The sequence below is a fragment of the Lagopus muta genome, chromosome 14 (assembly GCF_023343835.1).
Source record: "Lagopus muta isolate bLagMut1 chromosome 14, bLagMut1 primary, whole genome shotgun sequence".
NCBI lineage: Eukaryota > Metazoa > Chordata > Aves > Galliformes > Phasianidae > Lagopus > Lagopus muta.
The window spans coordinates 10,212,151-10,237,522 of NC_064446.1; the positions used below are offsets into that span (position 1 = coordinate 10,212,151).

General features: G+C 46.4%; 1 protein-coding gene across 14 annotated transcripts in view; it reads left to right on the plus strand.

The window, feature by feature from the left end:
* LOC125700161 (serine protease inhibitor Kazal-type 5-like) overlaps nucleotides 1-25,372 on the plus strand; it is a 76,726-nt gene that overhangs the window by 46,179 nt on the left and 5,175 nt on the right. For 5 of the 14 annotated variants that reach the window (XM_048960513.1, XM_048960514.1, XM_048960515.1 and 2 more), the window contains 13 exons: nucleotides 9,231-9,328; nucleotides 12,695-12,720; nucleotides 13,624-13,808; nucleotides 14,143-14,206; nucleotides 15,714-15,841; nucleotides 15,945-15,993; nucleotides 17,597-17,727; nucleotides 18,252-18,330; nucleotides 18,677-18,744; nucleotides 19,473-19,554; nucleotides 21,824-21,951; nucleotides 22,314-22,377; nucleotides 25,037-25,089. In XM_048960513.1, the coding sequence (XP_048816470.1) occupies nucleotides 9,247-9,328; nucleotides 12,695-12,720; nucleotides 13,624-13,808; nucleotides 14,143-14,206; nucleotides 15,714-15,841; nucleotides 15,945-15,993; nucleotides 17,597-17,727; nucleotides 18,252-18,330; nucleotides 18,677-18,744; nucleotides 19,473-19,554; nucleotides 21,824-21,951; nucleotides 22,314-22,377; nucleotides 25,037-25,042 (1,092 nt within the window). In that variant the 5' untranslated portion in view covers nucleotides 9,231-9,246 and the 3' untranslated portion in view covers nucleotides 25,043-25,089. Of the gene's footprint in view, nucleotides 1-9,230; nucleotides 11,542-12,694; nucleotides 12,721-13,623; nucleotides 13,809-14,142; nucleotides 14,207-15,713; nucleotides 15,842-15,944; nucleotides 15,994-17,596; nucleotides 17,728-18,251; nucleotides 18,331-18,676; nucleotides 18,745-19,472; nucleotides 19,555-21,823; nucleotides 21,952-22,313; nucleotides 22,378-25,036; nucleotides 25,090-25,372 lie in introns of those variants that run through there. The other 9 variants (XM_048960518.1, XM_048960522.1, XM_048960520.1 and 6 more) reach the window with 8 other exon arrangements.

Below are 25,372 nucleotides of genomic sequence, written 5' to 3' on the forward strand. Positions count from 1 at the left end.
GTTCCCCTTGAGTTTTACTGCTGTGCTGCTGATGGGAACCGCTGCTCCTGTGCTTTCACAAACTCTGTACTGCTATTGTATTGGCTAATGGGTTTTAGGCAGAAAGCTGCTGGATAAGATTGCATTGGCAAAATACTTAAACTAGACTGAAAAATCACTGGTGATGTGGAATGCCCTGCTCTGCTGCACAAACCCAGCACTGCTGAATGGAAACTCCTAGTTTCCAGCCTGATTTTGCCTAGTTGCAGCTTCTAGTCTTTAGGTCCTTTATTCCTGTCAGACTGAGGATCCCATTAGCTGTGACAGGCCAGTCAGACTCTCCCTAATTGATCTAGTGATGTGGTTACTAGTGACAACAGGCAGATGAACTTGATGACCCAGGAGCTCTGCACTGCTGTGCTCCATGCAGGTAGTGCAGTGTTAATGTGGGAGTGAATCACAGTATATCTGTCCTACATCTTTGGAAGCGGGCTCTGTGGCATCTCCAATATGGCGATTAACAAGGCACGGTGTGTTCCCTTAAGTCAGTGCATCAGGCAAAACAGCCCATGGGGCCAAACAAGAAGGGTAATGAGTACAACAATACAGGCCTTAGACACTGATAGCTGTGTGCTACATCTGGTACTGAGTCAATCTGTACCAATGAAGGATGGACAGACTTTGTGGGGAGGGAGTAATTTCTACAAGAATGGACCTCTGCAGCAGCTGGATGTACCAGGGCTGTAGAAGGACAAGAAGAAGCAGAAACTGGGCAGAAATAACAGGTTCAAAGGAAAGGAAAGGAGAAGGGCACTACAAATACAGTAGACCAACCTTGTATGAGTATAAACTTATCAAAATGAAGGGAGAATCCTTGAAGAAGCAGCTCGGTCTCTGATTCCTGTTTCAGTTCTTCAGTGGGGATGTCGTCTTTTTGGCTCACGCTGTGTGTGAAGTGTAGCTAGGTATGTATGGATGTAGTTGTGTGGCAGCTGGTATGTGACATACTCAGTTCCATGCCCTGTTACCACAGAAGGTGCAAATGCAATGTTTGTGTGAGCTTGTGCAAGGCCATTGGCATGGTCCTGCACCTCTCTAAATTGGAGGGTGATAGATTTAAAGGCTGGATTATTCAGTGGATAAGGAATTGGTTGGATGGTCACAGCTGGAAGACTGTGGGCAACAGCTCTATGTCCAGGTGGAGGCCGGTCATGAATTGTGTCCCCTAGGGGTCTGTCTTGGGGTTGGAGTTCTTCAATTTTATTGATGACAAAGGCAGTAGGATTGAGTACATTTTGCAGTTTACTGATGACACCAAACTGAGTGGAACAGTTGACAAAACAGAAGAAAGAGACATCATCCTAGGGACTTGAAAAGTGGAACCGTGTGAAGCTAATGAGGTCCAACAAGGGAGAGTGCAAGGTGTTGCAGCTGGGCCAGAGCAATCCGAGATATATATTTAGGCTGGGAGAGAACTCATTTAGAGCTCTGAGTTCTGAGGAGAGGATTTGAGGGCTTTTGGTGGACAAAAATTTGGACTTGAGTGTGTGCTTGCAGCCTAGAAGGTCAACAGTGTCTGGGCTGCATCAACAGAGGGGTGGCAGTGGGAAGGGAGGGGATTGTCCCCCTCTGCTCTACCCTTTGAGGCCCCATCTGGAGTTTCTAGGCCTGGAGCCATCAGCACAAGATGGTGCAGAGCTGTTGGAGTGGGTCCAGAGGAGGCCACAAAGATGCTTGGAGATGTGGAGCACATCTGCTATGAAGGGAAGTTGAAGGAGCTGGACCTGTTTAGCTTGGAGAAGAGAAGGCTCTGGGAGTCCTCATAGTGGCATTCTGGTACTTGAGGGAAGTTGATAAGCAGAAGGGAGAATGACTTTTTATGTGGTGAAATACCAGCCTGATCTGGTGTGGAGCAACTCTGCCTGTGGCACGGTGTTGGAGGTGGATGATCTTTAAGGTCCCTTCCAATCTAAGCCGATCTACGAGTCTATAATTTTTTTCCAAATTGTAAACAAAGGGCAACTGCAAGCCCAACCCTGGAAGGGATCACAGGCTCAGATATTCCAGCAATCCACCAGAAAGACAGTGTTGCTGTTGCTCATACGTTATTATGATCAAACACTTGGAATATGGTCAGCTGAGACGTATGTTTTAGAACACAAGTGAGTACCCATGGAAACTTGGCTCCCTTGTCAGATACTGCCCATGTGAAGCACCAGGCACAGACTGGCAGAAGAGGAGAAAAGGGCAGGTCGTATTCCAGATGTTCCTAGAAAACCTTGAAATAATATTGGTTTGGGTATTTCCATGGCATTGTTTCAGCTCTGAGATGCTGTCAGAGTTTGCTACTTGCTGCTCCCTGTAGCTAATTTGTTAATCAGTGCTGGTGAACATGCTACTTTTCAATGCCATCATTAGGTGTTCGTTAACCTATCTGCTCCACCGCCGGACTGGTGACCTGGTTGCACTGGGATGCTTATTAAGCTGAATATGGGCACACAGGCTAGAGTGTCGTGTGGAACAATGTTATTAAACAAGCAAAAAGCCACAGGTAGTTAAAGGTAATCAGGTAAACCTCAGGGCTTCCCGTGGTGACTGCATTCCTGCTACAGGTATAACAGAACTGCATGTAGATGAGTGCCTATGGGAAAGAATGGTTTATGACAGTACTCAGGGAAAGTGGTTGGGTTAAATATGTGCTGAGCTGCCATGAAGGTGAAAGTTGACAAAAGGGCACTAAGGATATTTTTTCCAGTGTTGGGAGAGTGCTTCAGATTGCTAAGTAAGATGGAAGGGAAAAAAAAACAACAGCAACAGTGAATGGCCCACAAACTCTTTAGCAAAGTTTTTTTTCCTCTCTCTCTCTTTGGAATAAATGGGAAGCCAGAGAAGCATGATGTTTAAAAACAAAACAAAAAAACCCAAACAAACAAAAAAGACAACAGCATAGGTTGTAGTGGAGAAGGAAAGATGACTCATAGCACTCTTCTGTCCTCCAGAAGAAAAGCTGAAAAAAGATCGAGGCTGCCATGACAATCTGCCACCTCTGCTAGAGGTGTCCTGGAGATGCTGAGAGGTGCCCTTTAGCACAGCAAATCACCTATTGGTGTGCTGAGCATTTATGTTGGGAAGTGTGATCTCTGTGCACAGGGAAGCCCAGAGGCAATCTGTGCTGGAGCTGTGGGGTGGGCAGGATCTGGTGTGTGTCCTGGGCATGGTGTGCCCTTGCTTGCTGGCACTTGGATGGGGGCTTGATGGGATGTCTTTGTGCGACTCAGAGTAGGACCAGAGCAAATACTTGAGTAGGATGCTGATATCCAGCTAGTAGGTTTTGCATAGACAAGCGCAGACCTGAAAGAAGGCTTTGCTGTGGGATTCTGGTGCCAGAAGTATTGTTTTTTTGTGTATGTGTAGCTGGAATTGGTAATAAGCCCTGGTATTGTTACCAGAAAGGACCTGTTATATACCTCTAACAGAAAATAGAGGTTGTTCATTTAATAGCAAGCAAAATTAACTAGGAAACAGGTGTATATTTGCAAGGAGTATGGGCTGCAAACTCACTGTGGTCCAGAGTGGAGAGCAGACTCCAGGACTACACTTTGGGTATATATATGAAACTCGTATTTTGGCATGAGAGTAGATAGCTGAGCAGTGAGGACTGAGTATAGACAGTTTCTTTATGTGTTATATCTAACGTGATTCTTGAAAATCCTAGTTCAGTTTGTGATTCCTCTCCTCTCTGAAGCACCATGGACTGTGCCAATAGCTTTGAGAAGACTGAACTCTTTAGCAACCAGATATGATTGAACCTAATGATGGTATTTAACACTGTGCCTGTCTTTCCAGATGTGTCTAAACCTTTGTGCAAAGGAACAAATCTCATCTTACCCAGGGGTTGCCACAGTAGGTTGGGGAAATGTTGTAGTATCTGAAATTGAACAGTTATGGGTGCTGGGAAGATATTCCACAGCTTCTCATTCTAAGGTACGGTTTTCCACCAAATGCAAATCATAAAAACTTGCAAGCTGTGTGCTCTAACCTAAAATTGGGAAGCATAGAATGGAAAGAGATTATGGAAATTCTCATGCAAACATATTTCATTTTCAGTTGTGGCTGCGCTTTTAGTGAAAAATTGTTGGTTTTCTGTGGAGCACTTTCCAGCAGTTCCAGTCACAAACCACAGCATCAGATAACGAGTCATGTGAAAGACTCAGGTGGAAAGTCAATAGTGACATATATGCGCAGAAATGCTTTATTCTCAATTACCCTCTATACCCTCTGCAATGGGGGTTTTTCCCAGAGCTTTCCCCAGAGGATCAGCTAACACTGTGATGGATCACGTGCACGGATAAAGGTACTTGCCATCAGGCTGGCATTGGGATATGGTGGAGATCTGAGTTTCATGGTGCAATTAGCTGAGTGGGGTGTGGTGATACTATAATCTAAGAGCAACCAACACCCATGCAGGGCATGTTTTGGCCACCTGCTCTTAGTGCACTGATGGGTACTGGTGCTTGGGCCACCACGCCCTGCGGCCAATTCTGACATTATAATGCCTTTGCCACTAATAAAACATAAATAATAGTTTTGTGGAGATAAAAACAGCGTGTTCTTGTCCCTCCTTGTTCAGGCTGGTGATAAGGGTTGGTGGATGGCACAGACGGGCCTTGCTGGAAGGCAGGTTGTTGGTACCCCCATTGTGGCAGCGCTTACAGGGTCCAGCTGGCGGCATGAGATGGGGCAGCCTTGTTCAAATGGGTCATTTTGCATTGTGTAATCCTTTGTGTGCTGTGCCTGTGGGCTTGCCGCTGCTCTTCTCACTGTCCACAGGAAACTAATCTCAGGACAGATTTTTCATCCTCTGTTGAAATTCTGCTGCTTCAGCAGCCCAGTGACAGTCATTGTCTTCTGTTTCCATGTGTGAGTTGAAGCCAGACCCAGAAACATTCTACTTTGTTTCTGAACAATGGGACTGTGATTTTTGCATGACGATTCCGGCTTGTAGCTGGTGTGCCATGCTCTGCTTCTAACCATGGCCCACGACTGGTGCTCAGTAGACACTAGAAAATACCCACAATGAATCTAGGCAGTTATGCAACTCTGCACACGAAGTAAAATTCCTTTCTAACCCCTGCAGGCAATCAGTTTACACCCTGAATGATGAGATTTTGATTACCCTTATCTAAGCTACAAATACTGTTAATGGCCATGAAATCAGCTAGCTCTGTTAAGGCCCATCAAAGCACAGATCTTGGTGGCCTTCTGAGCCTGCAAGTCCTTTGCAGCTCCATGGGATGTCATGGTGCTGTGCCGTGGGAAATCCCATCACTATGCAGATGTTATTTGCTGAGGCCCTGTAGATCAAAACCCAACCACCTCCAGCACAGCAGTTTTTAATGAGCAAATACTGCCCTGGAAAGTGTTGACATTGGGATCGGCAGGCTGCTTCCTCTGAGTTGGTGGGAAGAGCTTGCTGCTTCGATGCAGAGACTGGTTCCAGCATCCTGTTGCCCCAGCCCCATATGGTATGTGTTATAGCTTGGGGAGCAGTTTTGCTCTCCCATTGAGCACACTTCCCAGGGCAGCTCCATTCTTCTGTGAACAAAAACTGTCAAGCTGCAGGGAGGCTCCTGGCGGGAAGGTGGGACCCTTCCCTGGGCCAGGCTGGGAGTGCTGCATGAAACAAGACTGGGTGGTGTGCTGGATGCTCACAGATGTGTCTTTCCTTTGATTTTCTGTCCTACATTTCATATCCGGAAAAAGAGCATAAGAAAAGATCCAATTTGAGCCAGAATTCCTTGTACCCTTCAGCCTGGCAGGAGGGAGGGATTGATTAGCTGGTAGGTTTTTGAAGCTAGCTGAGATCAATAAGCCTGGTCAGTCCAGTGTGCTGTGCAAATCAGACCACAGATCATACTTGTGATTCCTGTACCAAGCCTGCCTGAGAGATAGCACTGTTGTTGTGACTTGCAGGAAGATCTCTCACACCACTGGGATGAATGCCAGTGGAAGACCAAGGATGAAGAGACTGAAATAGGTGTGACCCAGAGGATAATGTGGCCTTCTGCATCTTAATATACCCACCTGTGAAATGCAAATAATAACAGGGGAACCTTGTAGGGATTCATTAGTGCTTTGAAGATGGCATGCGTTGCGTGCTATTCCTGTGATCTTCCAAAGTTAGCCTTGTCCCTGCCTTTCGGATGTGCACCACTCGTGGTTGCTCACTTCCTGATTCACTTCCCCCTCCTCCCCAGCATCTTCAAGCTAAGTCAGCAGTGGCAAAGGCCTGTCCAGGACAGTCAGCACCATGCTGTGGTGGCTCACAGCCTGGGAAGGTGCAAAGGCGAGCCCATGCTCTTGTTCAAGCCTGGATTTGCTGTGATTGTACTGCAGATGTGGCAAGGAGACCTGCTGTGCGTGTCACCAACATTTCATGCTGGAGTTTGTGCAGCTGACACATAATACAGTCTATAATCTGTAGTATTTTTTATGGGTTTAGAACTAATCACAGTAAAGAGATTTTTGGCATGAAAGGGCATGTGGTGGCAGGGAAGGTCATGATCCATGGGATGCTGGGTCTGGAGGAGGATGCAGTGCATGCTGGGTTGAGGCAAAGCTGTTAGATGATTTCCATGCATTGGGGTGTATAAAACATACTCAGATTAAACTTTTCCACATCCTGTCCTTTTGAAGCAGCAAGTTTTGACAGATTCTTCTTGGAGAAGCTTGCTGCCATACTGTGGGCATGTTTCTGAAACTTCTTGCTGCCTCTCTATGCGCTGTAATGCGCAGGACTTGCTATGCAACTGAAGTTCTCAGAGGCTGACGAAGTCAGGAAACTCCCATCATTTTTCTGGCTTCCAGCTCTCCTTTGTGAACTGGCAGAGAGGGAATAGTGCCCCACGATGCTGAGAGTTAACACGACAGCTGTTGCATTTACAGCAATGCAGCCAGGTGGCGTGCAGAGTCAGCTGCTGGGATGCTGAGTTGAGCTGCATACCCAGCACAAGGGTTGTAAATGAGCAGCCACTTGGGAAGGACACTTCACTGGATCAGAGCGGTGGAGCTTTGTTTTTGTTCAGATAGTTCATGCTGGCCGAAGGGAGAGGATCATGATGTAGACCCTGGGTAACTGTGGTGTTGGTGGGATTTCAGGACTTGCTGCTTTGGAGGTCTGGGCAAAGCTGGGCAAAGCTTATATGAGACCTGTTTTAGCATTAAGTACAAACAGGGGAGCTCTGAGGCATTATGTTGCAGTCTGGAAACTCAAACACGTTTCCATTAGCTTGGGGTTGACTGTCTTGTTGGCTGACCACTTCCTGGGTTTTGACTGTAGAAGTGGGTGCAAGCCAAAGAATGTCTAGTGTCTTAAATTTTGTTCTTGCATGGGATGTGTGCAGATCTGGTGCCTCCCAAGCTGTACTGAAGAGATGGATGAGACTCACGTCTCTTGTAGCGTGAGGTGGGTGCATAACTGAGTATCTCTGGAGGGGAGGAAGCCATTCTAATGTGGTGACAGCAGAAATATGTCCTCCGAGGCTCTAAGCGAGGCACCTAGGAGCACAGAATGGGGACAGTCAACATGCAGAGATGCAGCCCAAAATGCTGTTCTGCCTTGCAGTGTTACATGTGACAGCACAATGCTCTACCCTTGATGTTCACTAATTGAGAGCTTCAGATGAGCCCAAAGAAGCTACAAGAAACCTTTTGTTCTCAATCTTAAGTGTTAACAGTGCTGAGAGGCTGATTAAAAATGGGAAAGTGCCTTTGGAGTCCTTGCGCTTTGAAATACCTTGCTCTGGAGGTGCAGCTCATGCTGCAGTGCCGGAGCTGAGAGCTCTGGACTCTGCTTTGGCTGGAAAGCAAAATATAATCTGCTCTACATTTGGTTTGTTAAATATGCCGAACAGCTATGTCTCTTCTCTTTTAGCCCTGAGGGCTTCTGGCTTGAGAAAGAGATGTAGTGTTGGGCTGGGAAAGAGAAGTTTCAATATTTTAGGGAAATAAGTGTCTAGTGCTGATGTGGATACAACCCCTCTGAGAGGGGAAAAGAGATGGTAGGGAGGTAAAAATCATGCAAATTAGGACAGAAAAGGACAGCTCTGATGGGAATAACGTGTAGTTGTATTAAATATGTTAGTTTCCCTACTCGCATTATTTCTCATTAGACATGAAGTTCATTTCCCTGGAACAGAAGCAGAGCAGTGGGAGCTGATCTCACAGGGTGTCTGAACTGGTGGGGAGTGGTGATGGAGGAGCAGTGATGGAGCAGGAGCTGCTTGACAGAGAGCTCTGGGACCATTGAGGCTGTGCTGGGGTGAGCTTGGCTGGGACTCAGCAAGAGAGGGGGGAGCTCTGGGCCCTGCAGGTGAGCAGGGCTGGCAGCATGCAGGCATGTGTTGCATTTCTATCCTCATCTAAGGACCCAGCAGTGACATTAGGTGAATTCTCCTTTACTCATTGAGAGCCATGATAGTGGTGCTGAAGCCACAGCACTTTTTGCAGGGATGAGGGGTTTGCAGTGCAAAAAAAAAAAAAAAGAAAAAAAGAAAAAAAAAAAAAAAAAGGTAAGTTTTAGCACTGCAAGAGGAACGGTCCCTGGGAGAAATTCCAAACTAGGAGGTGAAACATGGCTTTGTTCTCATTAGGGCTCAGTTTACACCCTCAGTAGTGATTTTGGAGATTTCAGCCAAAACACAATGTCATTCTGGGGTGAGAATGGTGCTGCCCAGCTCCCACTCTTGGGCATGGAGCACACCCTCAGAGCTGCTTGGATGGACACTGGCACCCTTCTGGTGAGCAAATACCAAGGCAGAGAATTTAAGTAGGTGTGCTGCCAGGAAGCTTTCCCTCAACTAAAACATCCCCAGGTGATACATAACCCTACTGGGTTTCCATCTCACAAGAGTTTGCCTAAATTTCATGTTGCTCAGCCTTTTTTCCTCTCTTGTGTTTTCCCAGTTGCTCCTCCATGATTATTTTTATACCATTTCCCTTTTTTTTTCCCCCTAACTGGGGATGTAAGATAACAGGCTTAATGAGAGCTGATCTACCTGGGATGGCATCATTTATAAACTCTTTACTTTTCTTCTGGAATTGAAGCTGAGAAATAAACAAAAGTGTTTTTGCAGCATCTCTTTCTCCCAGCTGCTTTCCTCGATGGCTCAGCACTCTTCAGCTTTAAATCAAGATTACTGAGATGCCATAGCAAATCTATTGCTAAAGCATCAGGATCTTCTCTCCTACAGCACATCTGATCCTGCAATGCAAAATCCCAAGGAAATGAATGGGCTGACTGGATTTCAGTGCAGGACTGAGACTGTATTGGGTAAATCCATCAATAAAGGTAATCAAGTACATAATGCAAGGTTTGTTTAATGCACTCTTGCTGTCATGCCTCTTTCTTCTGCTTGGGCTGCTTCTTGCAATTGAAGTACACCAGAACAAATCGTTTAGACTCTATGGGTTTGTGGAATTCTCCCTGTCCCCTTATATCACGTCTTGTACTACTGATTTGTTTTCAGGTGGTTGTAATTGGGAAGAAGATCATCTCTTTTTTTGGAAATTTTATTCTGGTTTTGGAACTTCTGATGTTGGTGTGGATTTGAATGGTGGACAGGGTGCAAAGGGTGGGAGGATGGAATGAGAGGCAGCGATCACGGGGTTGTTCCAGGGTCAGGATCTGGATCTCTTCCACCTTCCTTGACTGCTTCCATCCTCCTTTTGCTGCCAGGGCCAGGATTTGCTCTTGCTCGGTCAGTCCAGCTGTGTCTGGTACACAGGGTACTTCCTTCTGGATCAGAGTGGTCAGCCAGTTGTCTTAAATCAACACGCTGTTTTATTTCTTTAGAAGAATAGAGCTTTTAGCGGAAAGATGATCTTAAAATCAAAGCCCGTCTAAAGATGCGCCTTCTCTACCACTCTGTGGCTGATTCATGGGAGGACACCTCAGTAACCAAGAATGCCCTTTGTTTTTGTTCTCCAAATAGGATTCTATGCACTTTTAAACTACCATATCCTTGTTTGCTCTTTTCGTTGTCGTTCTTTTTCAATTTCTCTCAAGAATTTACTGAGACGTACCATATCAGGCTAGTTGTCTTTTCTTCCCTTTGTCCTCCCCTCTAATTCCATGTGTGAATATGCTTACAGAAACCATACCATGATTCAAGTCAACACACAGCTCTTTAGATCTTCCATTAACCATCTGTATGACCTCAGGCAGTTTTCTTTTTCGAATTCACTGCTGTGAATCTGCATGTGATCTAATTTTTTTATTTGAAAAGAAACGTTAAGGATGACCACACACCAAATTAGGTCTTTCTACTCACTTGGCATTGGCTTCAGTTTTAAACACTAGCAAATATTCTGATTTGGGAAATGTGGCAGCAATTTATTATGAGGATTTATACTTGAGCTGAGCTGTGTTGGTGCCTCTGGCCAAATGCATATATCATGCAAAAGTATGTTTTCTTTTCTTTTTTTCCTCCTTCAGATAGCGCTGACCTGCCTCTCCTGTGCAGCCTCTGCCTGCTTGCCCATGCTCAGGACTCTTGTGGCTTTGGTCTGCTGGGCTGCCGTTTATCTGCGTCGTTCAAACCTTGTAAATGACTTTTCTCTCACATTTTATTTGCTTTTTCTAGATAACAATACACCTGGCTCCTTCCCATGTATTCACATTCTGATACTTTGATGTCATCTTTTTCTTTTCATGCGTCTACTGAGAATCTCTGTCCTATGGAACAGTAACCTTCATATTTCATCATTTCTTTGGGAGAGGCCTAAGCAGGGCTGATTGGTCTCCCAAGTGCCAGGTGTGCTGAGAAAAGGTTTTTCATCAATAACACTGCTCTTCATTCTGAAGATAACTGGGAGAGATGGGGAAGGGATGAGGATTCTGCAGTAAGCTTTTTCTACGTGACCTGTAAGAGCAAATTTGAAATCTTTCAACAGGACCTCAAGCAAGTTTTTCAAGCTTGTCTGAATGCTTACTATTTAGGTTCAAACAGGATTGCTTTAATAAAAACTGTCCACCTTCCAGAGGTCTTGACTGACCCAGTCTTTCCATTGTCTACTGGGACAAAATAGCTCAAACAAAATCCTTCCAGCTTATTTTGAGATATGAAATGGTATTTATGGTATGCCAGAGTGATACCTCTGTCTTACAAACCATTCTAAATATGGGAAGAATTCCCCTCTCTATGTGTAAGGGAAAATGAAACGATCCGTTTGTAATTTTCTTACCTTGACAAAATGCAGGGAGTGACTCAAATATGTCCCATCCTTATGGAAATTAATTGTGTTAATGGGATGATTAGAATTTAAAGCTACTGTCATCAGACTGGTTTTTGTGGCTAATGATGGTTCTTGGGAAGATTATGTCATAATGAAGGCGGAGAACCTGGTCATCTATATATATGTGATCTGACCTGAGCCTTTTCTTTGGGTCTCATTGAGCAATGCGCCAATAGAGGCAACGTAGGCGAACAGCTGCCACCCTCACCATGAAAATAGAAGGTGCTTCGGTGGTCCTTGCTCTGGCTTTTTTCTGCTTCTTCTCAGGTTAGTAACCTCTGATGCTCTCTGTGCTGGAATCTGGCAGTGGAACAGCACTTAAAGACAGTGAAATAGAGGATTAGAGAGGCAGTGCTGTTTAAAATCAGCAGTGATGTAACCAGAAGACCACTTTTTTTTTTTTTTTTACTGTACTACTCATGAGACTGATTTTTAACACATTTTATAATGTTTTTTTTTTCTTTTGCATGTGACAATGGTGAATTTCCTCCATATTCAAGTGCAACTATCTATATTTAGTGGAGTTAACAGTTAAAAAAAAAAAATCCTGAAACTAAACCTCCCAACTGCTTATGTGGAAGAATAAAAATTCCCAGCCAGACTGAATTTTTGCATAAAAGTCTAATTTTGAACAAAAATATACTACACCTTCTGGTGTGTTCAGAAAAATGGGAATTTCTAGTCAATTTTCTCGTTAGTGAATGCATTTTCATATGGCTGCAATAGGGAAACTTGAGCAGGAGCTCAGGTTTGATGCAGTGGTCTTTCACTTTACTGTTCATGCTGAAAAAGATGTAATGAAAGATTTCTTGATAGTTCCATGGGATGCCACAGATGATGCAAGAGAAAAGGATGAAACATGTATTATACATGCTCTAAATGGCTTAGTAGAAAGGAACAGATATCAGCCACTCATCTACCGAGTCATTAATTCTGTAATTTGTATGAAGTACTGCAAATGGAATGGGTCTTGAAAAGGAATTTGAAGCTTTGGACAAACAATGATATTATGGGCTGGCTTTGGTATCCCTATTTAAGGTGAAGATGAAAGCCAATGTTTGGATGAGGTTGATACGACTGCCGCTGCAGTGGGAGTAGAAAAATAAACAGTTATTAACGCAACCTTGAAATTGGGATTTTAAGACTGAGAAAAGTGACACATTAAAGGAGGGCACAAAGATGCAAACAAGAAAAAACGGTGATTTTTGTCATTTGAATGACAAAGAGCAGCAGTGTTCTAGAAAGTCTCTAATGCTTAGTCCTTTCTGTCAATGTACAATAATGTATTGGATTAGCTTTTATCTAGAGGTATTTGGGTGGATTAGGAAACTGCATCAAATATTTTAATTAAATGCTTTTGATTTAAAACTTCCTTTCAAAGACTTTGTATGGTTTCATTGTTGTTTATTTTCTGCTGCAGATGTTGCCAGCCAAGCTTCAATTAAGGCGAGTCCAACCTTTTCTATTCTGTCTTTCCTTTTGTATTGCCAACTGCACTGCTTAATGCATGCTCTAAGCAAAGTCATACAGACAAACCATACTGAAAGATCATCGTGCTTTTCCTGTGGCTGAAAGAGAGGAGTTATTTTCTGTGTGTAGAGAGAGCCAGCAATGGCTCTAGCTGTGTGCTTGGTGTGTGATGCTGAACAAACATCCAAACTGCTCTGGAATGAGGCTAGAAATGGCGTGAGCTGTATTTCTAGTGATATTTCAAAAATGTGCTTCTGATCCAGAAGAAACTCCCATTTCTGGTAACTTCTGAGTTTGATAATTATAATAATTAAGCCAAGTCCTTTGAGACTCAGAAAAATGATTTGATTCAATGGCTGAGAAGTCAGCTTCGTTCATGTTTAATCAAATAAGCTTCTCTCTCCTTAGTAAAGACCCTTTTGGAAAACGTAGTAGCCAAAAATAACTAAATGCTTCATTAATTCTCTACAGCCCTCATTCCCAGTTCCCTGCAGAAGAAGCGATTGGCTGATGCAGCGTTAGACATTATTGCTGCCCTCCCTGAGGAGTGTGCTTTTGTGGTTCGTCCCTTGCACCCAAATCACTCCTCAGTTACTCCACTCTAGCCAATTGCTTTCACCTCCTGCTGGCACTTCTAGGGCTGTATGTTATATTCAAGAGCATAATATAGAGTCCTCCCCTGCAGCGGGCAGCAATTTGCAGCTGTATGCAAATTAAGTGCGTATTTCTTTTCTCATGAATAATGGCCTTTGCAGTGAGTTTTGAACTTTCTTCTTGCCTTGGGAGCCATGAGCAGACCTCTGAGTGCAGCAAGGGATGGGAGGGAGAGTGTGAGAGCCCCAGCTACCAGACAATCAAATGTGAATGAACTGTTTGCAGGACCTTGATGGCCTCCGAGAGAGCCCTCCGTTGACTGTCCTCCTCCGTGCATTTCAGAATGAGTGCATGAAAATCTGGTCCCTCCTTCGCAGTGGGAAGTTCTCCTGTCACACTAACAGGCAGCCCATCAGAGGACCCGATGGCAGGAGGGACCTCAACAAGTGCCTGATGTGCCAGCGGCTGCTGTGAGTATCAGCCCCTCGTAGCCCTGGGCCAGCCAGAGCAGTTTGCAGTTACCCAGCAAACCAGTGGACCCAGCAGTGTTTTGTTTCTCTAGAGGATGTTGAATAGGATGGGAACAACTGGATGCTAGGCAGTGAGAAATGATGGCAAAATGCCACCAGTGAGGAGATGCTGAATACCCTGAGCATGTCTCATGGGGCTGGAGTCCTGTTCTGTCCCACTGCATTGCACAACAAGGAGGTGGGGTTGGCAGGGCTGATTTTAATCACCGGTTATTTTGGCTTTACGTCTGAGTACTGCGCGCCACTCTGTTGCTCACACCTCCCTTTCTTGTAGGGAAAGATACTCCAGAAACAAAGGGAGTGGTGAAGAAGCAAACAGGAACGTGAACTCTGGAGAGGTGAGGTGAAACGTCGCCACTCAACTGGCCAGCAGCAGGGTGATGCTGTGGGGTGGCCCCTCTGCTTTCTGGCCTGTTCCCTGCCCACAGTGTGGGGAACGCCACAGTGTCTGGTGATGCTCAGGGCAGAGCAGCTGGAGCAGCAGCAAGCTTTGTGCTATCTGCCAGAGTAAAAGAAACCTAAACTCTGTTCACCCAGTCTCTATCGGGCAATTACTAACACAGCACCCATGGTCTGTGTTTGGCCAGAGCATAGGCTAAGGAAGGTTCCTCCTGTTTATAAAGCACGCAGTTGGCATCTGGCAAGTAATTAGCGATGGCGCATGAGAGCTCTGACTAGGGCAGGGTGTGGGACAGGCTGGATCTAATTGTGCCCTGTTTATCTTGTTGATGCACATGGCTGGTTTCTTTCACCCACAGCTGTCTCTCTAGACAACATACCTTTATAGAGAGGGACTTGTCTTTTCCAGTCTTGGGTTTTCATTCAGAATTGGAGTGAGCTGCTTTCCATCAGATAGCATTGGCTGTTGTGATTTATACTTTTACACCTCCTGGCTAAGCAGGATAACTTTCTGGCTCTGCTGTGTCCAGGCAATTTAAATGATTTATAAAACATAGCTGTTCTAGGGAAATCTTTTTTAAACATCTGACTTGCCTACGTGTGGTCCTAAAGGCAGAAGGACTGTTCCAGAGTGTCAGGCAGAGACCTACTTTGGACTTCATTGTTCAGCCACCCATTCAGTGTGGCTTTTGGCAATGAATGCTCTGGACTTGACTTTTCCCTATCTGCAGAGCAGGGATAAGCTATCAAACCATCTCCTGTGAGGGGAGAGGAAAAGAAACCTTAAATGTGCTGAATAAAGGAGCTTTAAGACTCAGTATAGCATGGGTGATGCTGATGCCCCAGCCCTGTTTGTAGGTCCGGAAGGTCATAGGAAAACTGCTCAGAAGAGACAGAAATGCTTAAGAAGGTTTTACTGCAAAAGTCTTGTGATGTTAACACAATGCCACGTTGGGCAGAAGGTACAAATGCCCCCTCCTATCCCTGCATACTTGGAAGCCTGAGCTATGGAAGGGTTTTTTGTTGTCTGCAGCCTCTTTGCTGCCCTCTGCTTTTTAAGATTCTGGGTAGTGTGCTCCCTCAGCAGTTTGAGAAACCAACATCTTCATGCAAAATTAAACAAGAAGGTGTTGCTTTTATACTTAGAGTAGAATCTAAGTTCTTCAGGCAGGCTCTTGTGTGCCTCCTCTATTAGAAATAAAACTCCCCTGGATTGGAAGACAAATGTGCTCAGCCAAGAACACAGATTTATTTGCTTTACACTGCGTGCTAAGGTTTAAGAAAAACGCACCAGGCAAACAATTTATGGTTTACCACTGAGTTATGCCTGAAGGAAACACAACTGCTAGAGATGTAATTGATTGGGCGGTGACGCTGTGTGGATTCATGGGAGATGCATCTTGGTCAGCATATCTGTATGAAACCACATTTCTGGTGCTGCTGCAGGATGAGTGCCGGGAGTTCCGGGATCTGTTCAAGAATGGGAAGCTTTCCTGCACGAGAGAGAACGATCCCGTCCGGGATTCCTCGGGGAAGCAGCACAGCAACAAGTGCATCATGTGCGCGGAGAAGTTGTGAGTAGAGGAAACCACTGTTTGTTATTGAGAGTGGTAATGGCGCCGGGTTGGGCTCCTGCAGCAGTGTTCTCTTCACTTTCTCATCCTTCTTCGCTTTCAGCAAAAGGGAGAATGAGCAGAAGGCAACTTCAACCAGAGGGAAACAAAAGGTGAGATTAAAGTATTGGGTCAATATACAAATCTATAGGATTCTCACCCAGTATTACCACACTCAATTTCTTTGTCACTTTGGAGATCCACGTGGCTTTCCCTGCCTGTTTCTCACTGATGCCCTTTCATGCCCTGAGCGAATAGTTTGTTTGAATGCTGTGGTCTATCCCACTGACTGCAGTGACATGGGGACAAACCCCATCACAATAAGAAGCTGAGCAGAGCTGCCCTGACATCTGGCACGAGGGCAGAGAAGGCACTGCTGCTGAGAGCACTAATGAGGTTGAAAAGAAAATCTGGGTGAAAAGCTTTAAATGTGAGCTCTGAGATGCTCAAAAGTTCGTTATGTAGTGGGAGGAGAGTTCAGTCCTGTGCGTCCCTAGGGTGGCTCGGTTTCAGCTTTCCCTGATTGGAAACCTCACTCTCATGATGCAGCCACTGTGACCTTGTGCACTGATACTTCTCTGGTGAGAGCAATTCAGCAATGTGGGAAAAAAAAAAAAGCACTAAGTAAATCTTGCCATTTCTGTCTTGCTAGGAACTGGTACGGTCCCCTTAAGCCTCATTCTTGGGGATAATCCTGTTTCAGTGCTTTTCCTAATAACAGTGGCACACACACACAAAAAAAATGGAAGCATTAATGAAACTTGCTGATGGCAAAGCTGGGAGGGAGGATCAGCAGATCACTCAGGACTAATTGGATAGCACTGAAGCCTGGAGTAATAGAAACAAGATAAAATGTAATAACAGAGAGTGCAAGATCACACAGGCAGTGATTAACGAGAATTCCTGCTCATCAATTAGAAATGACAAAGGATAAGAAAGCTCTGCATTTATTAGTGGGTCACGGATGCGGCAGGCCTGCGAAGGAGGCAAATGCACATCTCAGCAAGGTTTGTGCAGCAGAGGTTGGGCTGACAGCAAATCTCCAGAAATACTGCTTTAAAGGGAGAGGGCTTGAGAGATACTATTAGGGAGAAGCAGTTCTGCCACAGTAGGTCTGGGGTTCACCTGGGGTTTGGCTCATTGCCTCACTGTGTCCCTCCTTCACCCTGCCAGTGTCGCACTGGGAAGGTGTGGGTAAAAAGTAATGGTTAAGTTATGATGCTTATGGTTAAGATCTGGTTATGCACCTCCTGTATCTGCTATTTGGAGTTGGCTTACTTGCAGGGCCTCAGGTAGCTGGCTTAAAAATGGGGACTTTAAAGTATTGTGCTGTCGTGCTTTAGATGTTGCTGCTTGGTCCTCAAGGTGCTGTTGGTTGTGGGGGGGACTTCTCGCTTCCAATGTGAATTTTTCAACTTCAGAAAGAGCTGTATTAAGGGCAGTGGGAGAAGTGGGAGGGACCCCATTACCACATCACTAGCACGCTCTGGATAGCCCCACGTGGAGCATGACAATTAGAGCATGGCAGAGAGCTCCTAACACGTGCCGTGCAGACAGAGGCACCTGTCGCTTTTCTGACTCACTGTTTGCAGCCATGTGGCTGTGCCACACACCCTCTTCTATCTCTCACACCCGGGCTCTCCTGTGGTGCGTCTGGGAAGTCTCTGAAGATGAGAGGGATGTGGCGGGGTGCCCTAACTGCTGCTCCTTCCATAGGATGACTGCAGTGAGTACCGTTCCCAGTTTGAGGCTGGCGGGCGGCTGTCCTGCACACGGGAGAACGACCCTGTCCGGGATTCCTCTGGCAAGCAGCACACCAACAAGTGCCTCATGTGTGCCGAGAAGCTGTGAGTACAGTTCCTGGCAACAGCAAAGAGGGAAAGCTCACGCTGCAAAACTGCAGCTTCTGCCTGTGTGGCTGCACCTGGGCAAGTCCCGAATCCCAGCAGCCCCCCAGGAGCTGCTCCTGCAGTAGGGCCGTGGCTATTGCCCCTCTTCCCACCCTCCCCCTTAACCCCTCAGGGAGCAGAGGAGAAGCAGGGTTGATAGAGAGCAGCCCTTTCCTTGGGGCAGCTCCCAAGGGGTTTCCCACGCATGTACTTTGCCTTCCAGATGCTCTCTCTCTACTCCCATAGAGCATATGCAGAAGCAGCCCTGATATGAAAGCAGCCACCTGGAGCCGGGATGTAGCGTACAGTGGGAATGGTGAGGAGAAGGGAAAAGGCTTAGGGGTGGGAATTAGGTGCAGGGCCACCAGGGATGGGGAGGCTGGTGCCTAATGACATGATGCTGGCTTGCAGAGCAGCCCAAGGTCCTGGCAGCATTTGCACCGCCACAGTGCTCTTTTCTTTCTCCTCTCCTCTTTTTCCAGCAAAAAAGAAGCTCAAAGAGGAGGTCAGTCTGGAACTGCCCAGCGCAACAAACAGTCTGCTGCAGAGTGTGCAAACCAGGTGAGACTGAGCTCAAAGCATCACCAGGCTTGGGAAAAGGGGTCAGTGGGTCTGGGGACCCTGATGGTCAAGGGTTACCTGTGGTCCTGGTGCTTGAGGTGCAGGAGCCTGCTGGTGAAGGCAGAGAGGCAGGTTGCATTACAAGCCCTGCTAGTTAGTGGGATTGTGTATGAGCATACGTAGTGGGCAGTTCTGGACTCCTCTATAGTGCAAGCATAAGAGCTGCTTCTTCATAAAGAGCCCCATGGTTCCTAGGGTCTAGGGGGATGAGAAGGAGGGACAGGAACTGCTTTAATCTCACTGCTTTGCTGCTTGGTTTTAAAACATGATCCTGTCCATTTTCCAGAGGAGCTGCAGTGGCTCAGGGTTACAGCAGGGTATGAATGAGAGACGGCCATTCTCCACAAACAGAGGGTGAGTACAGCAGCACTGGGATCCCGGCCTGGCCCTGCAGCTCCTGGGGTCTTGACACTGGGAGGAAACATAGAATAGGGCATATGCACGACCCTCTTTCCTTTTCAAAGGCATTCTTGCTTCCCCTGCACACAAAGCAGTGGTGACTGCTGTGCTCAAAATCCCTCCCTAGCCTTGCCCCCTGAATCCTGCCTCCTGGCAGGCACACTCCTGTCTTGTTGCCTGGCCCAGTGCATCCTCATCTGCTGACCTGAAGCAGTGCTGTGTGCACCATGTGCTGTCTGGGCACTGAGCAACCCTTCTGGGATTTTAGGCCTGCAAGACTCTGGCAGGGCTCAGTTTCTGTGTTGTCTAAGCCTTGAGGAATTCTGTTAATCTTCCTGCTTTTTGCTGGTGCAGCCCATTCATCTGCCCCCAGCCAGCACTGCCAGCAGACAGAGTGCAAAGATCTCCATAGCAGAAATGGCTGTAGCACATTCAGGGACCAGGTTTCTGGGATCATCGCTATGATGGGCATCTGTTGCTGACCACCCCTAAGGACTCAAAGGTCCTGTTGCAGGGACTCCCTCTATCCCACGGCAAGCCAAATGCCCTGTTGAAAAACAAGGTGTAAAATAATGGCAGTGCACCTTAGTGCAGTTTAATTCCACCCTGGGGTGATGATGTGGCTGAGTGCATCTGCACACCTGTGGCTGTGCCATGAGCTCTGCGCTTTCTCTCCCTGCCAGCCCACAAGGAAACTTGGCTCAGGACTGCAGCCCGGCACCTGGCCGCCAGGGACAGAGCGGAGGCACCAACACCTACCAGCCGGTATGCCCAGCTCCCATGGGTCAGGCACAGCCTTTCCCAGCAGCTGCCCCAGTTTCTGTTGTCAGTATCTAGCCTCACACTGAGACATGTGTCCTTGGAGGGGTTTAAGTGGGTGGTAGAGTCTATACCCTGATGCTGTCCCCTGGCATCAAAAAGGAGTGAGGCTGGATGTGTCCAAATGGGAGTCTCTGAAGCCAGTGCTGCTGCTGGAGTTGGCTCGTTGTAGAAGTAAGTCAGGTATGGGAGAGCGTCCTCCAGGAGGTGATGGTGGTGGCCCTTCTTGAATGCTGAGATGTTGGGTCAAAGACCATGGCCAGAGCAGGGTGCTGGGGCTGACTGGGGGGCTGACAAGAGGAGGGGAGAGGGAGTAGTGGAGGAGGACACACTGAGCAATAGATAACGACTGTATGTGGAATCATGTGGGAGGGAGAAGAGGGTGTATGCTCTCTCCATCTCCACAAGAAGAAAATTTGTTATTTTTAACGAAGCTAAACTAGAAATTATGAAACTAATAGGAGAAAATAAGTTACTATAAAAAGGATGACTAACCTGTGGATCTTGCTGTCACAGGGTGTTGCCAAGAGCTACAATGATTAAAAAAAATGACTTGCCACTTATAGTCCATACAGCAATTTAGTACCATTTTGAAGGGATAGGAAATGCCTTTCTGTGGGGCTGGAGGGACTGACTGCAGACTGCCTTAACTCCCTCTGAAGTGTCTGTCACCGACTGCTCTTAGAAAAATGATATTAGAATAGAAAAAGCTGGGAGGTGGTTCAGATAGGGCAGTTTTAATGCATTCCAGAGGAAGCATTAGGCATAATAATGCCAGTCTGCTTCAGGGCTTAGTGGTATTTCCTGATAGGTCTGGTGAAGGAGTGGATGCTGATCAGCCTGACTGACAAGGAGTGATTCAGAGAGCAAACCTGCCCCTCTCCTCACTCCAGGGCCACCTGTGAGCTTTGTCCCAGGGCAATGCTGTCCTGAAGGAGAGGCAGCAGTCACTGTGGGGGACTGCTGGTGTGGCCGTGGTTGTACACGTGTGGGTCACACCGTGGGCAGCGGTGTCTGGTGTGTGGGAAGGCATCTGGCAGGGAACTGCAAAGGTCAGCACTGTGTGTCTTCGTGTCATCATTAATTACCCAGATGAGGGAGGAAGCAGCACATTAATGAAATTAGCAAGTGATGTTTAAACAGAGGGTGTTACTGCAGCACCCCGTGCCACTGAACCCCCTGCGTTGCCCAGCTGGGAAACCTTTGTTCTCCACAGTGCTTTCAACCCCGTAGTGCTGCTGACCCCAGCAAAGCAATGAGCTATTGCTCTGTGCTGAATGGTGTTTGTCCAGGTGAGACAGGAGGCAAAATGTCCTGCCTGCAGCTCTTCTCCGATTGCACCATTTGCAGTCATTGCAACACCTTTTATAGGACCTGGAGAAGGGGATGGGAACACAGAATTCACTCCTTTTGTCTCTGCATCTTTTTTTTTTTTAAATTATTATTATTATTATTATTTTTTTTTTTTAAGCCTTTGGTGCCCACCTTCAGCAGAGGTGGGCAGTGAGGCTGAGGAAGAGAGAGGGCTCTAGGATCTCCAACCTCTGCTGTCTGAAACTTGCCATGACTCCACAGGCACCTGTGTGCCAGTGTGCTTGTGGGGTGACAATCTAATCATGAGGAGTCTTGTTTCTCCTGCTCTGAGCTCCTTCTAGCTGTGCCACGTCCGCTTTGTAGGAAAATCAATGCCTAGATGCTCCTGCTGTCATGCTCGAGAAGAAACGAGAGGGCACGCTTAATTAGTCAGAGCTATTCATACATGTTTGCATCTCTTCGTTCTGTGGGTGTCAAGTCGTGCTGTGTGTCGGGCTGCCCTTGGGCGGCTGGACTTGATTGTCGAGGTTTTCCCTTCGTTTCTGCCAAGTGTCTTGCAGAAGCAACAAGCGTGAAAGCCCTGATAAAGGACTAGGGACAGGTAGCAGACGTTTCTTGTATGCTTGTGGATTTGCAGGGAGAGATAAATGTGCCCTGGACTGAGATGTCAGGGTGGATCAGATGAGTGGGTCTGTGCCTGGAAGTGGGCTCAGGGTGGCTTTGTCCCCAAATCGTAGCTGCTTGGCCCAGCAGGAGTTGTTATTTCTTTGCTGAAGGTGTGATGGATGTGCTGCAGGGCAGAGGGACTCAGGGCAATGCCTGATTTGTGAGCCCTTTAAGTTGTGCCTAGGAGGGTCTTGCAAAAGAACCAGCACCAAATGTGTTTTCTTTCTCTCTTCAGCTGGACTGTGATCGAATTCTGCACGGGGTAAAGGGTGGAAGGATTTTCTGCAGCGAATCCTCACAACCCGTCTGTGGCACTGATGGGAAAACATACAAAAATGAATGTGACTTGTGTTCAGCTGCCATGTGAGTAGGCGGAGAGATTTCAGTAATACAGGGCCATCCACCGTTCCCGAGTGTCTTTTGCAGCACACTGTTTGTTTTGATATATCATGACTCACTATCAAGTGTGTCCTTGGTGCCTCGCTGTTAAGCAAACATAGATCAAATGTCTGAGATTAATCTGATGACAGCTAATTAAGATACACAACTTTCCAGAGTCCCTTATTCCCTTTCTGCCCAATCATAGGATTGTTTGGGGAGTAATAAATGCCATCAAATTGGAAGTAGCATCAAAGCTTTAAGGAGCCCACAGAGGACCGCCGTGACGATGTCAGAGAGCTGTGGCACTGGAAGTGAATAAGCAATGTCTTGTCCTCCCTTTGCAGGAGAGCATCAGTTTACATCACGGTAAACTATCGAGGTGAATGCCGAAAGACTGTCCCTGAAATGGTAAGTGCCTCCCTGCTATGGCATCCTGTTTTCTGTTCTGGGTGTGTGCTGGAGTCCCAGCCTGGATCCTGTGTTTATGGTGGGATCATCAGAGCCCTGTTAGCAGGGTGCATGTAGTCCACGTGTGTAAACATACTTCAGATTCAGATTTAAGTCATTTTGAGGCATAATTTCCATGTTTTATCCAGACTGTATGGTAGGAAAGTGACATGTCTGGGAAAACATGTGGCTTTTCTCCTGGGATTTTGGTGAGGCCAAAAAAGACTGCAATTGTATAAATGATAAGGATCTAATTTCCCAAATGATATCCAGGGATTTGGTTGGGAAGGAAATGTATTCCCTAAGTGGTATTCTTTCGGGAAAGGTCTTGAGTCTTGTGTGATTCTCCTATAGTAGATGAGTCAAAGATTTGTCAGTGGTGCTTTGTCTTCCTACACATGGCAGCTCAGCAGCATCCAGAGCTTTGATTTGGAGCCTGTCCTAATTTGTGTGTTTTGGGTGTATGGGACTGACCTCAGTGTTGGCATGGACTGCTGAGAAACTGAATATTCATCCCCAGGGAAACATTGACGTTTACTCCAATTCCATACCTGGAATGAATCAAAATATCAAATCAGCTAAATGGAGAAGTTGTGCAAGATTTTTTATTTTTTTTTTTCAATGAGAGAGATGGCTTCTGAATATGAATTTGCTGACAGTGTTTGTAGGTAAAACAGTATTGCTTGTTGAAAAGCTTTAGAACAAAATTACCATCATAAGGCTTTTACTTTGCTCATTGCCAGGATATCCACCCATACCCAAAACTTTAGAAATGAGGCATTCCCATTCCTCTTCCTCTCTTCTGTGAGGTACCAGAGTGCTCTCAACACTGTTTAAAGCTGGAGAAAAAGTGAGAGAAAAACAGTTTTGCTTGTGATCATGCTGTGGAGGTCTGTGTGTCTTGTTCTTTGGTGTGATGAAGCCATTGCTGGTTCATGTGTGCTGGGAGTGGAGACACTATGCATACCTGTTGGTGGCTGTGCTTGTGCTGCTGGAGACAGACAAGATTGGGTGTACCATGGCAACTGAAAACCAGACAGGATTTCCTCAGAGTTGTGCCTGGGCTGCGATTCCTCACCATTCTGTGTTTTACCAAGATGTTACAGCTCTTGGGTCTCTGCAATTAAAGGAATATGCCATAATGCCAGAAGTCAGACAATTTGTAGCTATTCCAAGGAGAGCTGGAAGCAATTAAAGTGGAAGTGATAAGATTTTTCCACTGGGGAAAATCTTCCACAAAAACACCCCTCCAAACAAAGACTTATTATTTCTTTCTTTATGTATATTGTGTCACCTGAAGAATCAGATTGGAAATTTATGGAAGCCCATTTCCTTAGCAAACCCCTTGTGTCCATCAAAGACTTCCCTTTTTTCTCAGTTGGAAGCTTATGGACAATGTACTGATCACTGTTATTTTCTGCCACTTGAAATTCATGCTAACATTCAGCTTAATGCATCCTTCTGAAGGCCCAGGCACTCACTGTGTGGAGGAGATCACAGTGCCTTTGGCATCAGAAATGGTTTTAGGCTGTTGCAATGTGCAGAACAAAGATGTGAAGGCCCAAAGGCTTGAGTCTTGGAAAAATTTTGCTGCCCAAAAGTGTAGTTTGTCCTTGAGTTGTGTTTTGAAATTAGCCACGGTAATGCTGTGCTGCCTGAGAAAACGTGTGTCCAAGCTCAGATCCTGAAGCCATTCCTTCTAGCAAAGCTCCTCCTGGATTTCCAAGTTTGTGGCAGTCCTTCCCTAACAGCGGCTGGATTGCCATCAGGGAGGGATGGCTGTAGGAAGGGACAGGAGAAGTCTGGCTGGACAGAGATCTGACGTTAAAGGGTGTGACTGGACAGCATGCATGGATGTGGTGGAAAACCTTCCTGCAGAGAGAGCCCTGGGGCTGGCTGGCAGCAGGGCCCCTGCTGCATGTGTGAGGTCTGAGCCATCAGCAGCCAACTCTGATCCTGTTCTGCTTTACTGCAGATGAATGTAGCAGAGTCCAGGGTTTCGATTTTTATTTTTATTTTTAACAAGGCAGCTGGCCACTGTGTCCTCCATGTGTCCATGTGACATACAGCTGTATTAATGGTGGGTCTTTCCAGAATGTTTAGCTTTCAGTGCTGTATTTTTTTTTCTTGCAGTTTCTCTTTTTGTTCAGCTGCTTTTTCACAGATCTCCCATGCGATAGACACCAGTCTGTCCATGTTAGTTAACAGGTCAGGCAGAAAGAAGGATATCCAGTTTCTCCTTTTTAATCTGTTTTCTAAAGAACAGAGAACTCCCAGATTTCTAATGGGCAAGGCCATTTTCTTACAGTGCTCTTTTTGTCATGCCTTTCTTAAGAATGTAAAAGAAGGGGAGAAGAAAAGAAAAAAACTAAACAAACACCAAACCAGGACCTTTTCCAGCTAGATATTGGTTTTGGAAAGCACGTAGATCCAGGCTGAAATTTGTCTGTTTTCTGAGGCTAACAGTGACCCATCCACTGCCCCAGTGCCACTCTGCATCCCAGCTGGTTCCTGTGGCCACTGAGCTGTCTGAAGGGGCTGTCGTCTAGGTCCTAATGCTCTGCCAGCGTAAAACAGTAGTTGTGCTTGTGGATAGACTTATTTTGCTCTTTCTTTCCAGAAATAATGAAGTTCAGACTGCCAGCAAATACCAGGGATCAGCTGTGACCAAAGGTACAGTGGTGCGGTGATTTGCTCCCTCTTGGACAACTTGTCCACATTTCACAAGGGTTTGGGTGTCAAACCTTGCCTGGGCAGGCTGTGGGGTATGTCTGGGGCAAAGGGCTCTGCAACACACCCTTCCCTATTGCCACAGCACGACGATGGGGTGTGTGTCTTCTGCAGAAGTAGCAGGGTGAAAGGAAGCCCCTGGTGAGGGGGCTGAACCCATTGGGATGCAAATATCATGAAGACTTCATCTCTACTGGGCTGGGCCTTGCCCGTTCCTTTTCCCCTC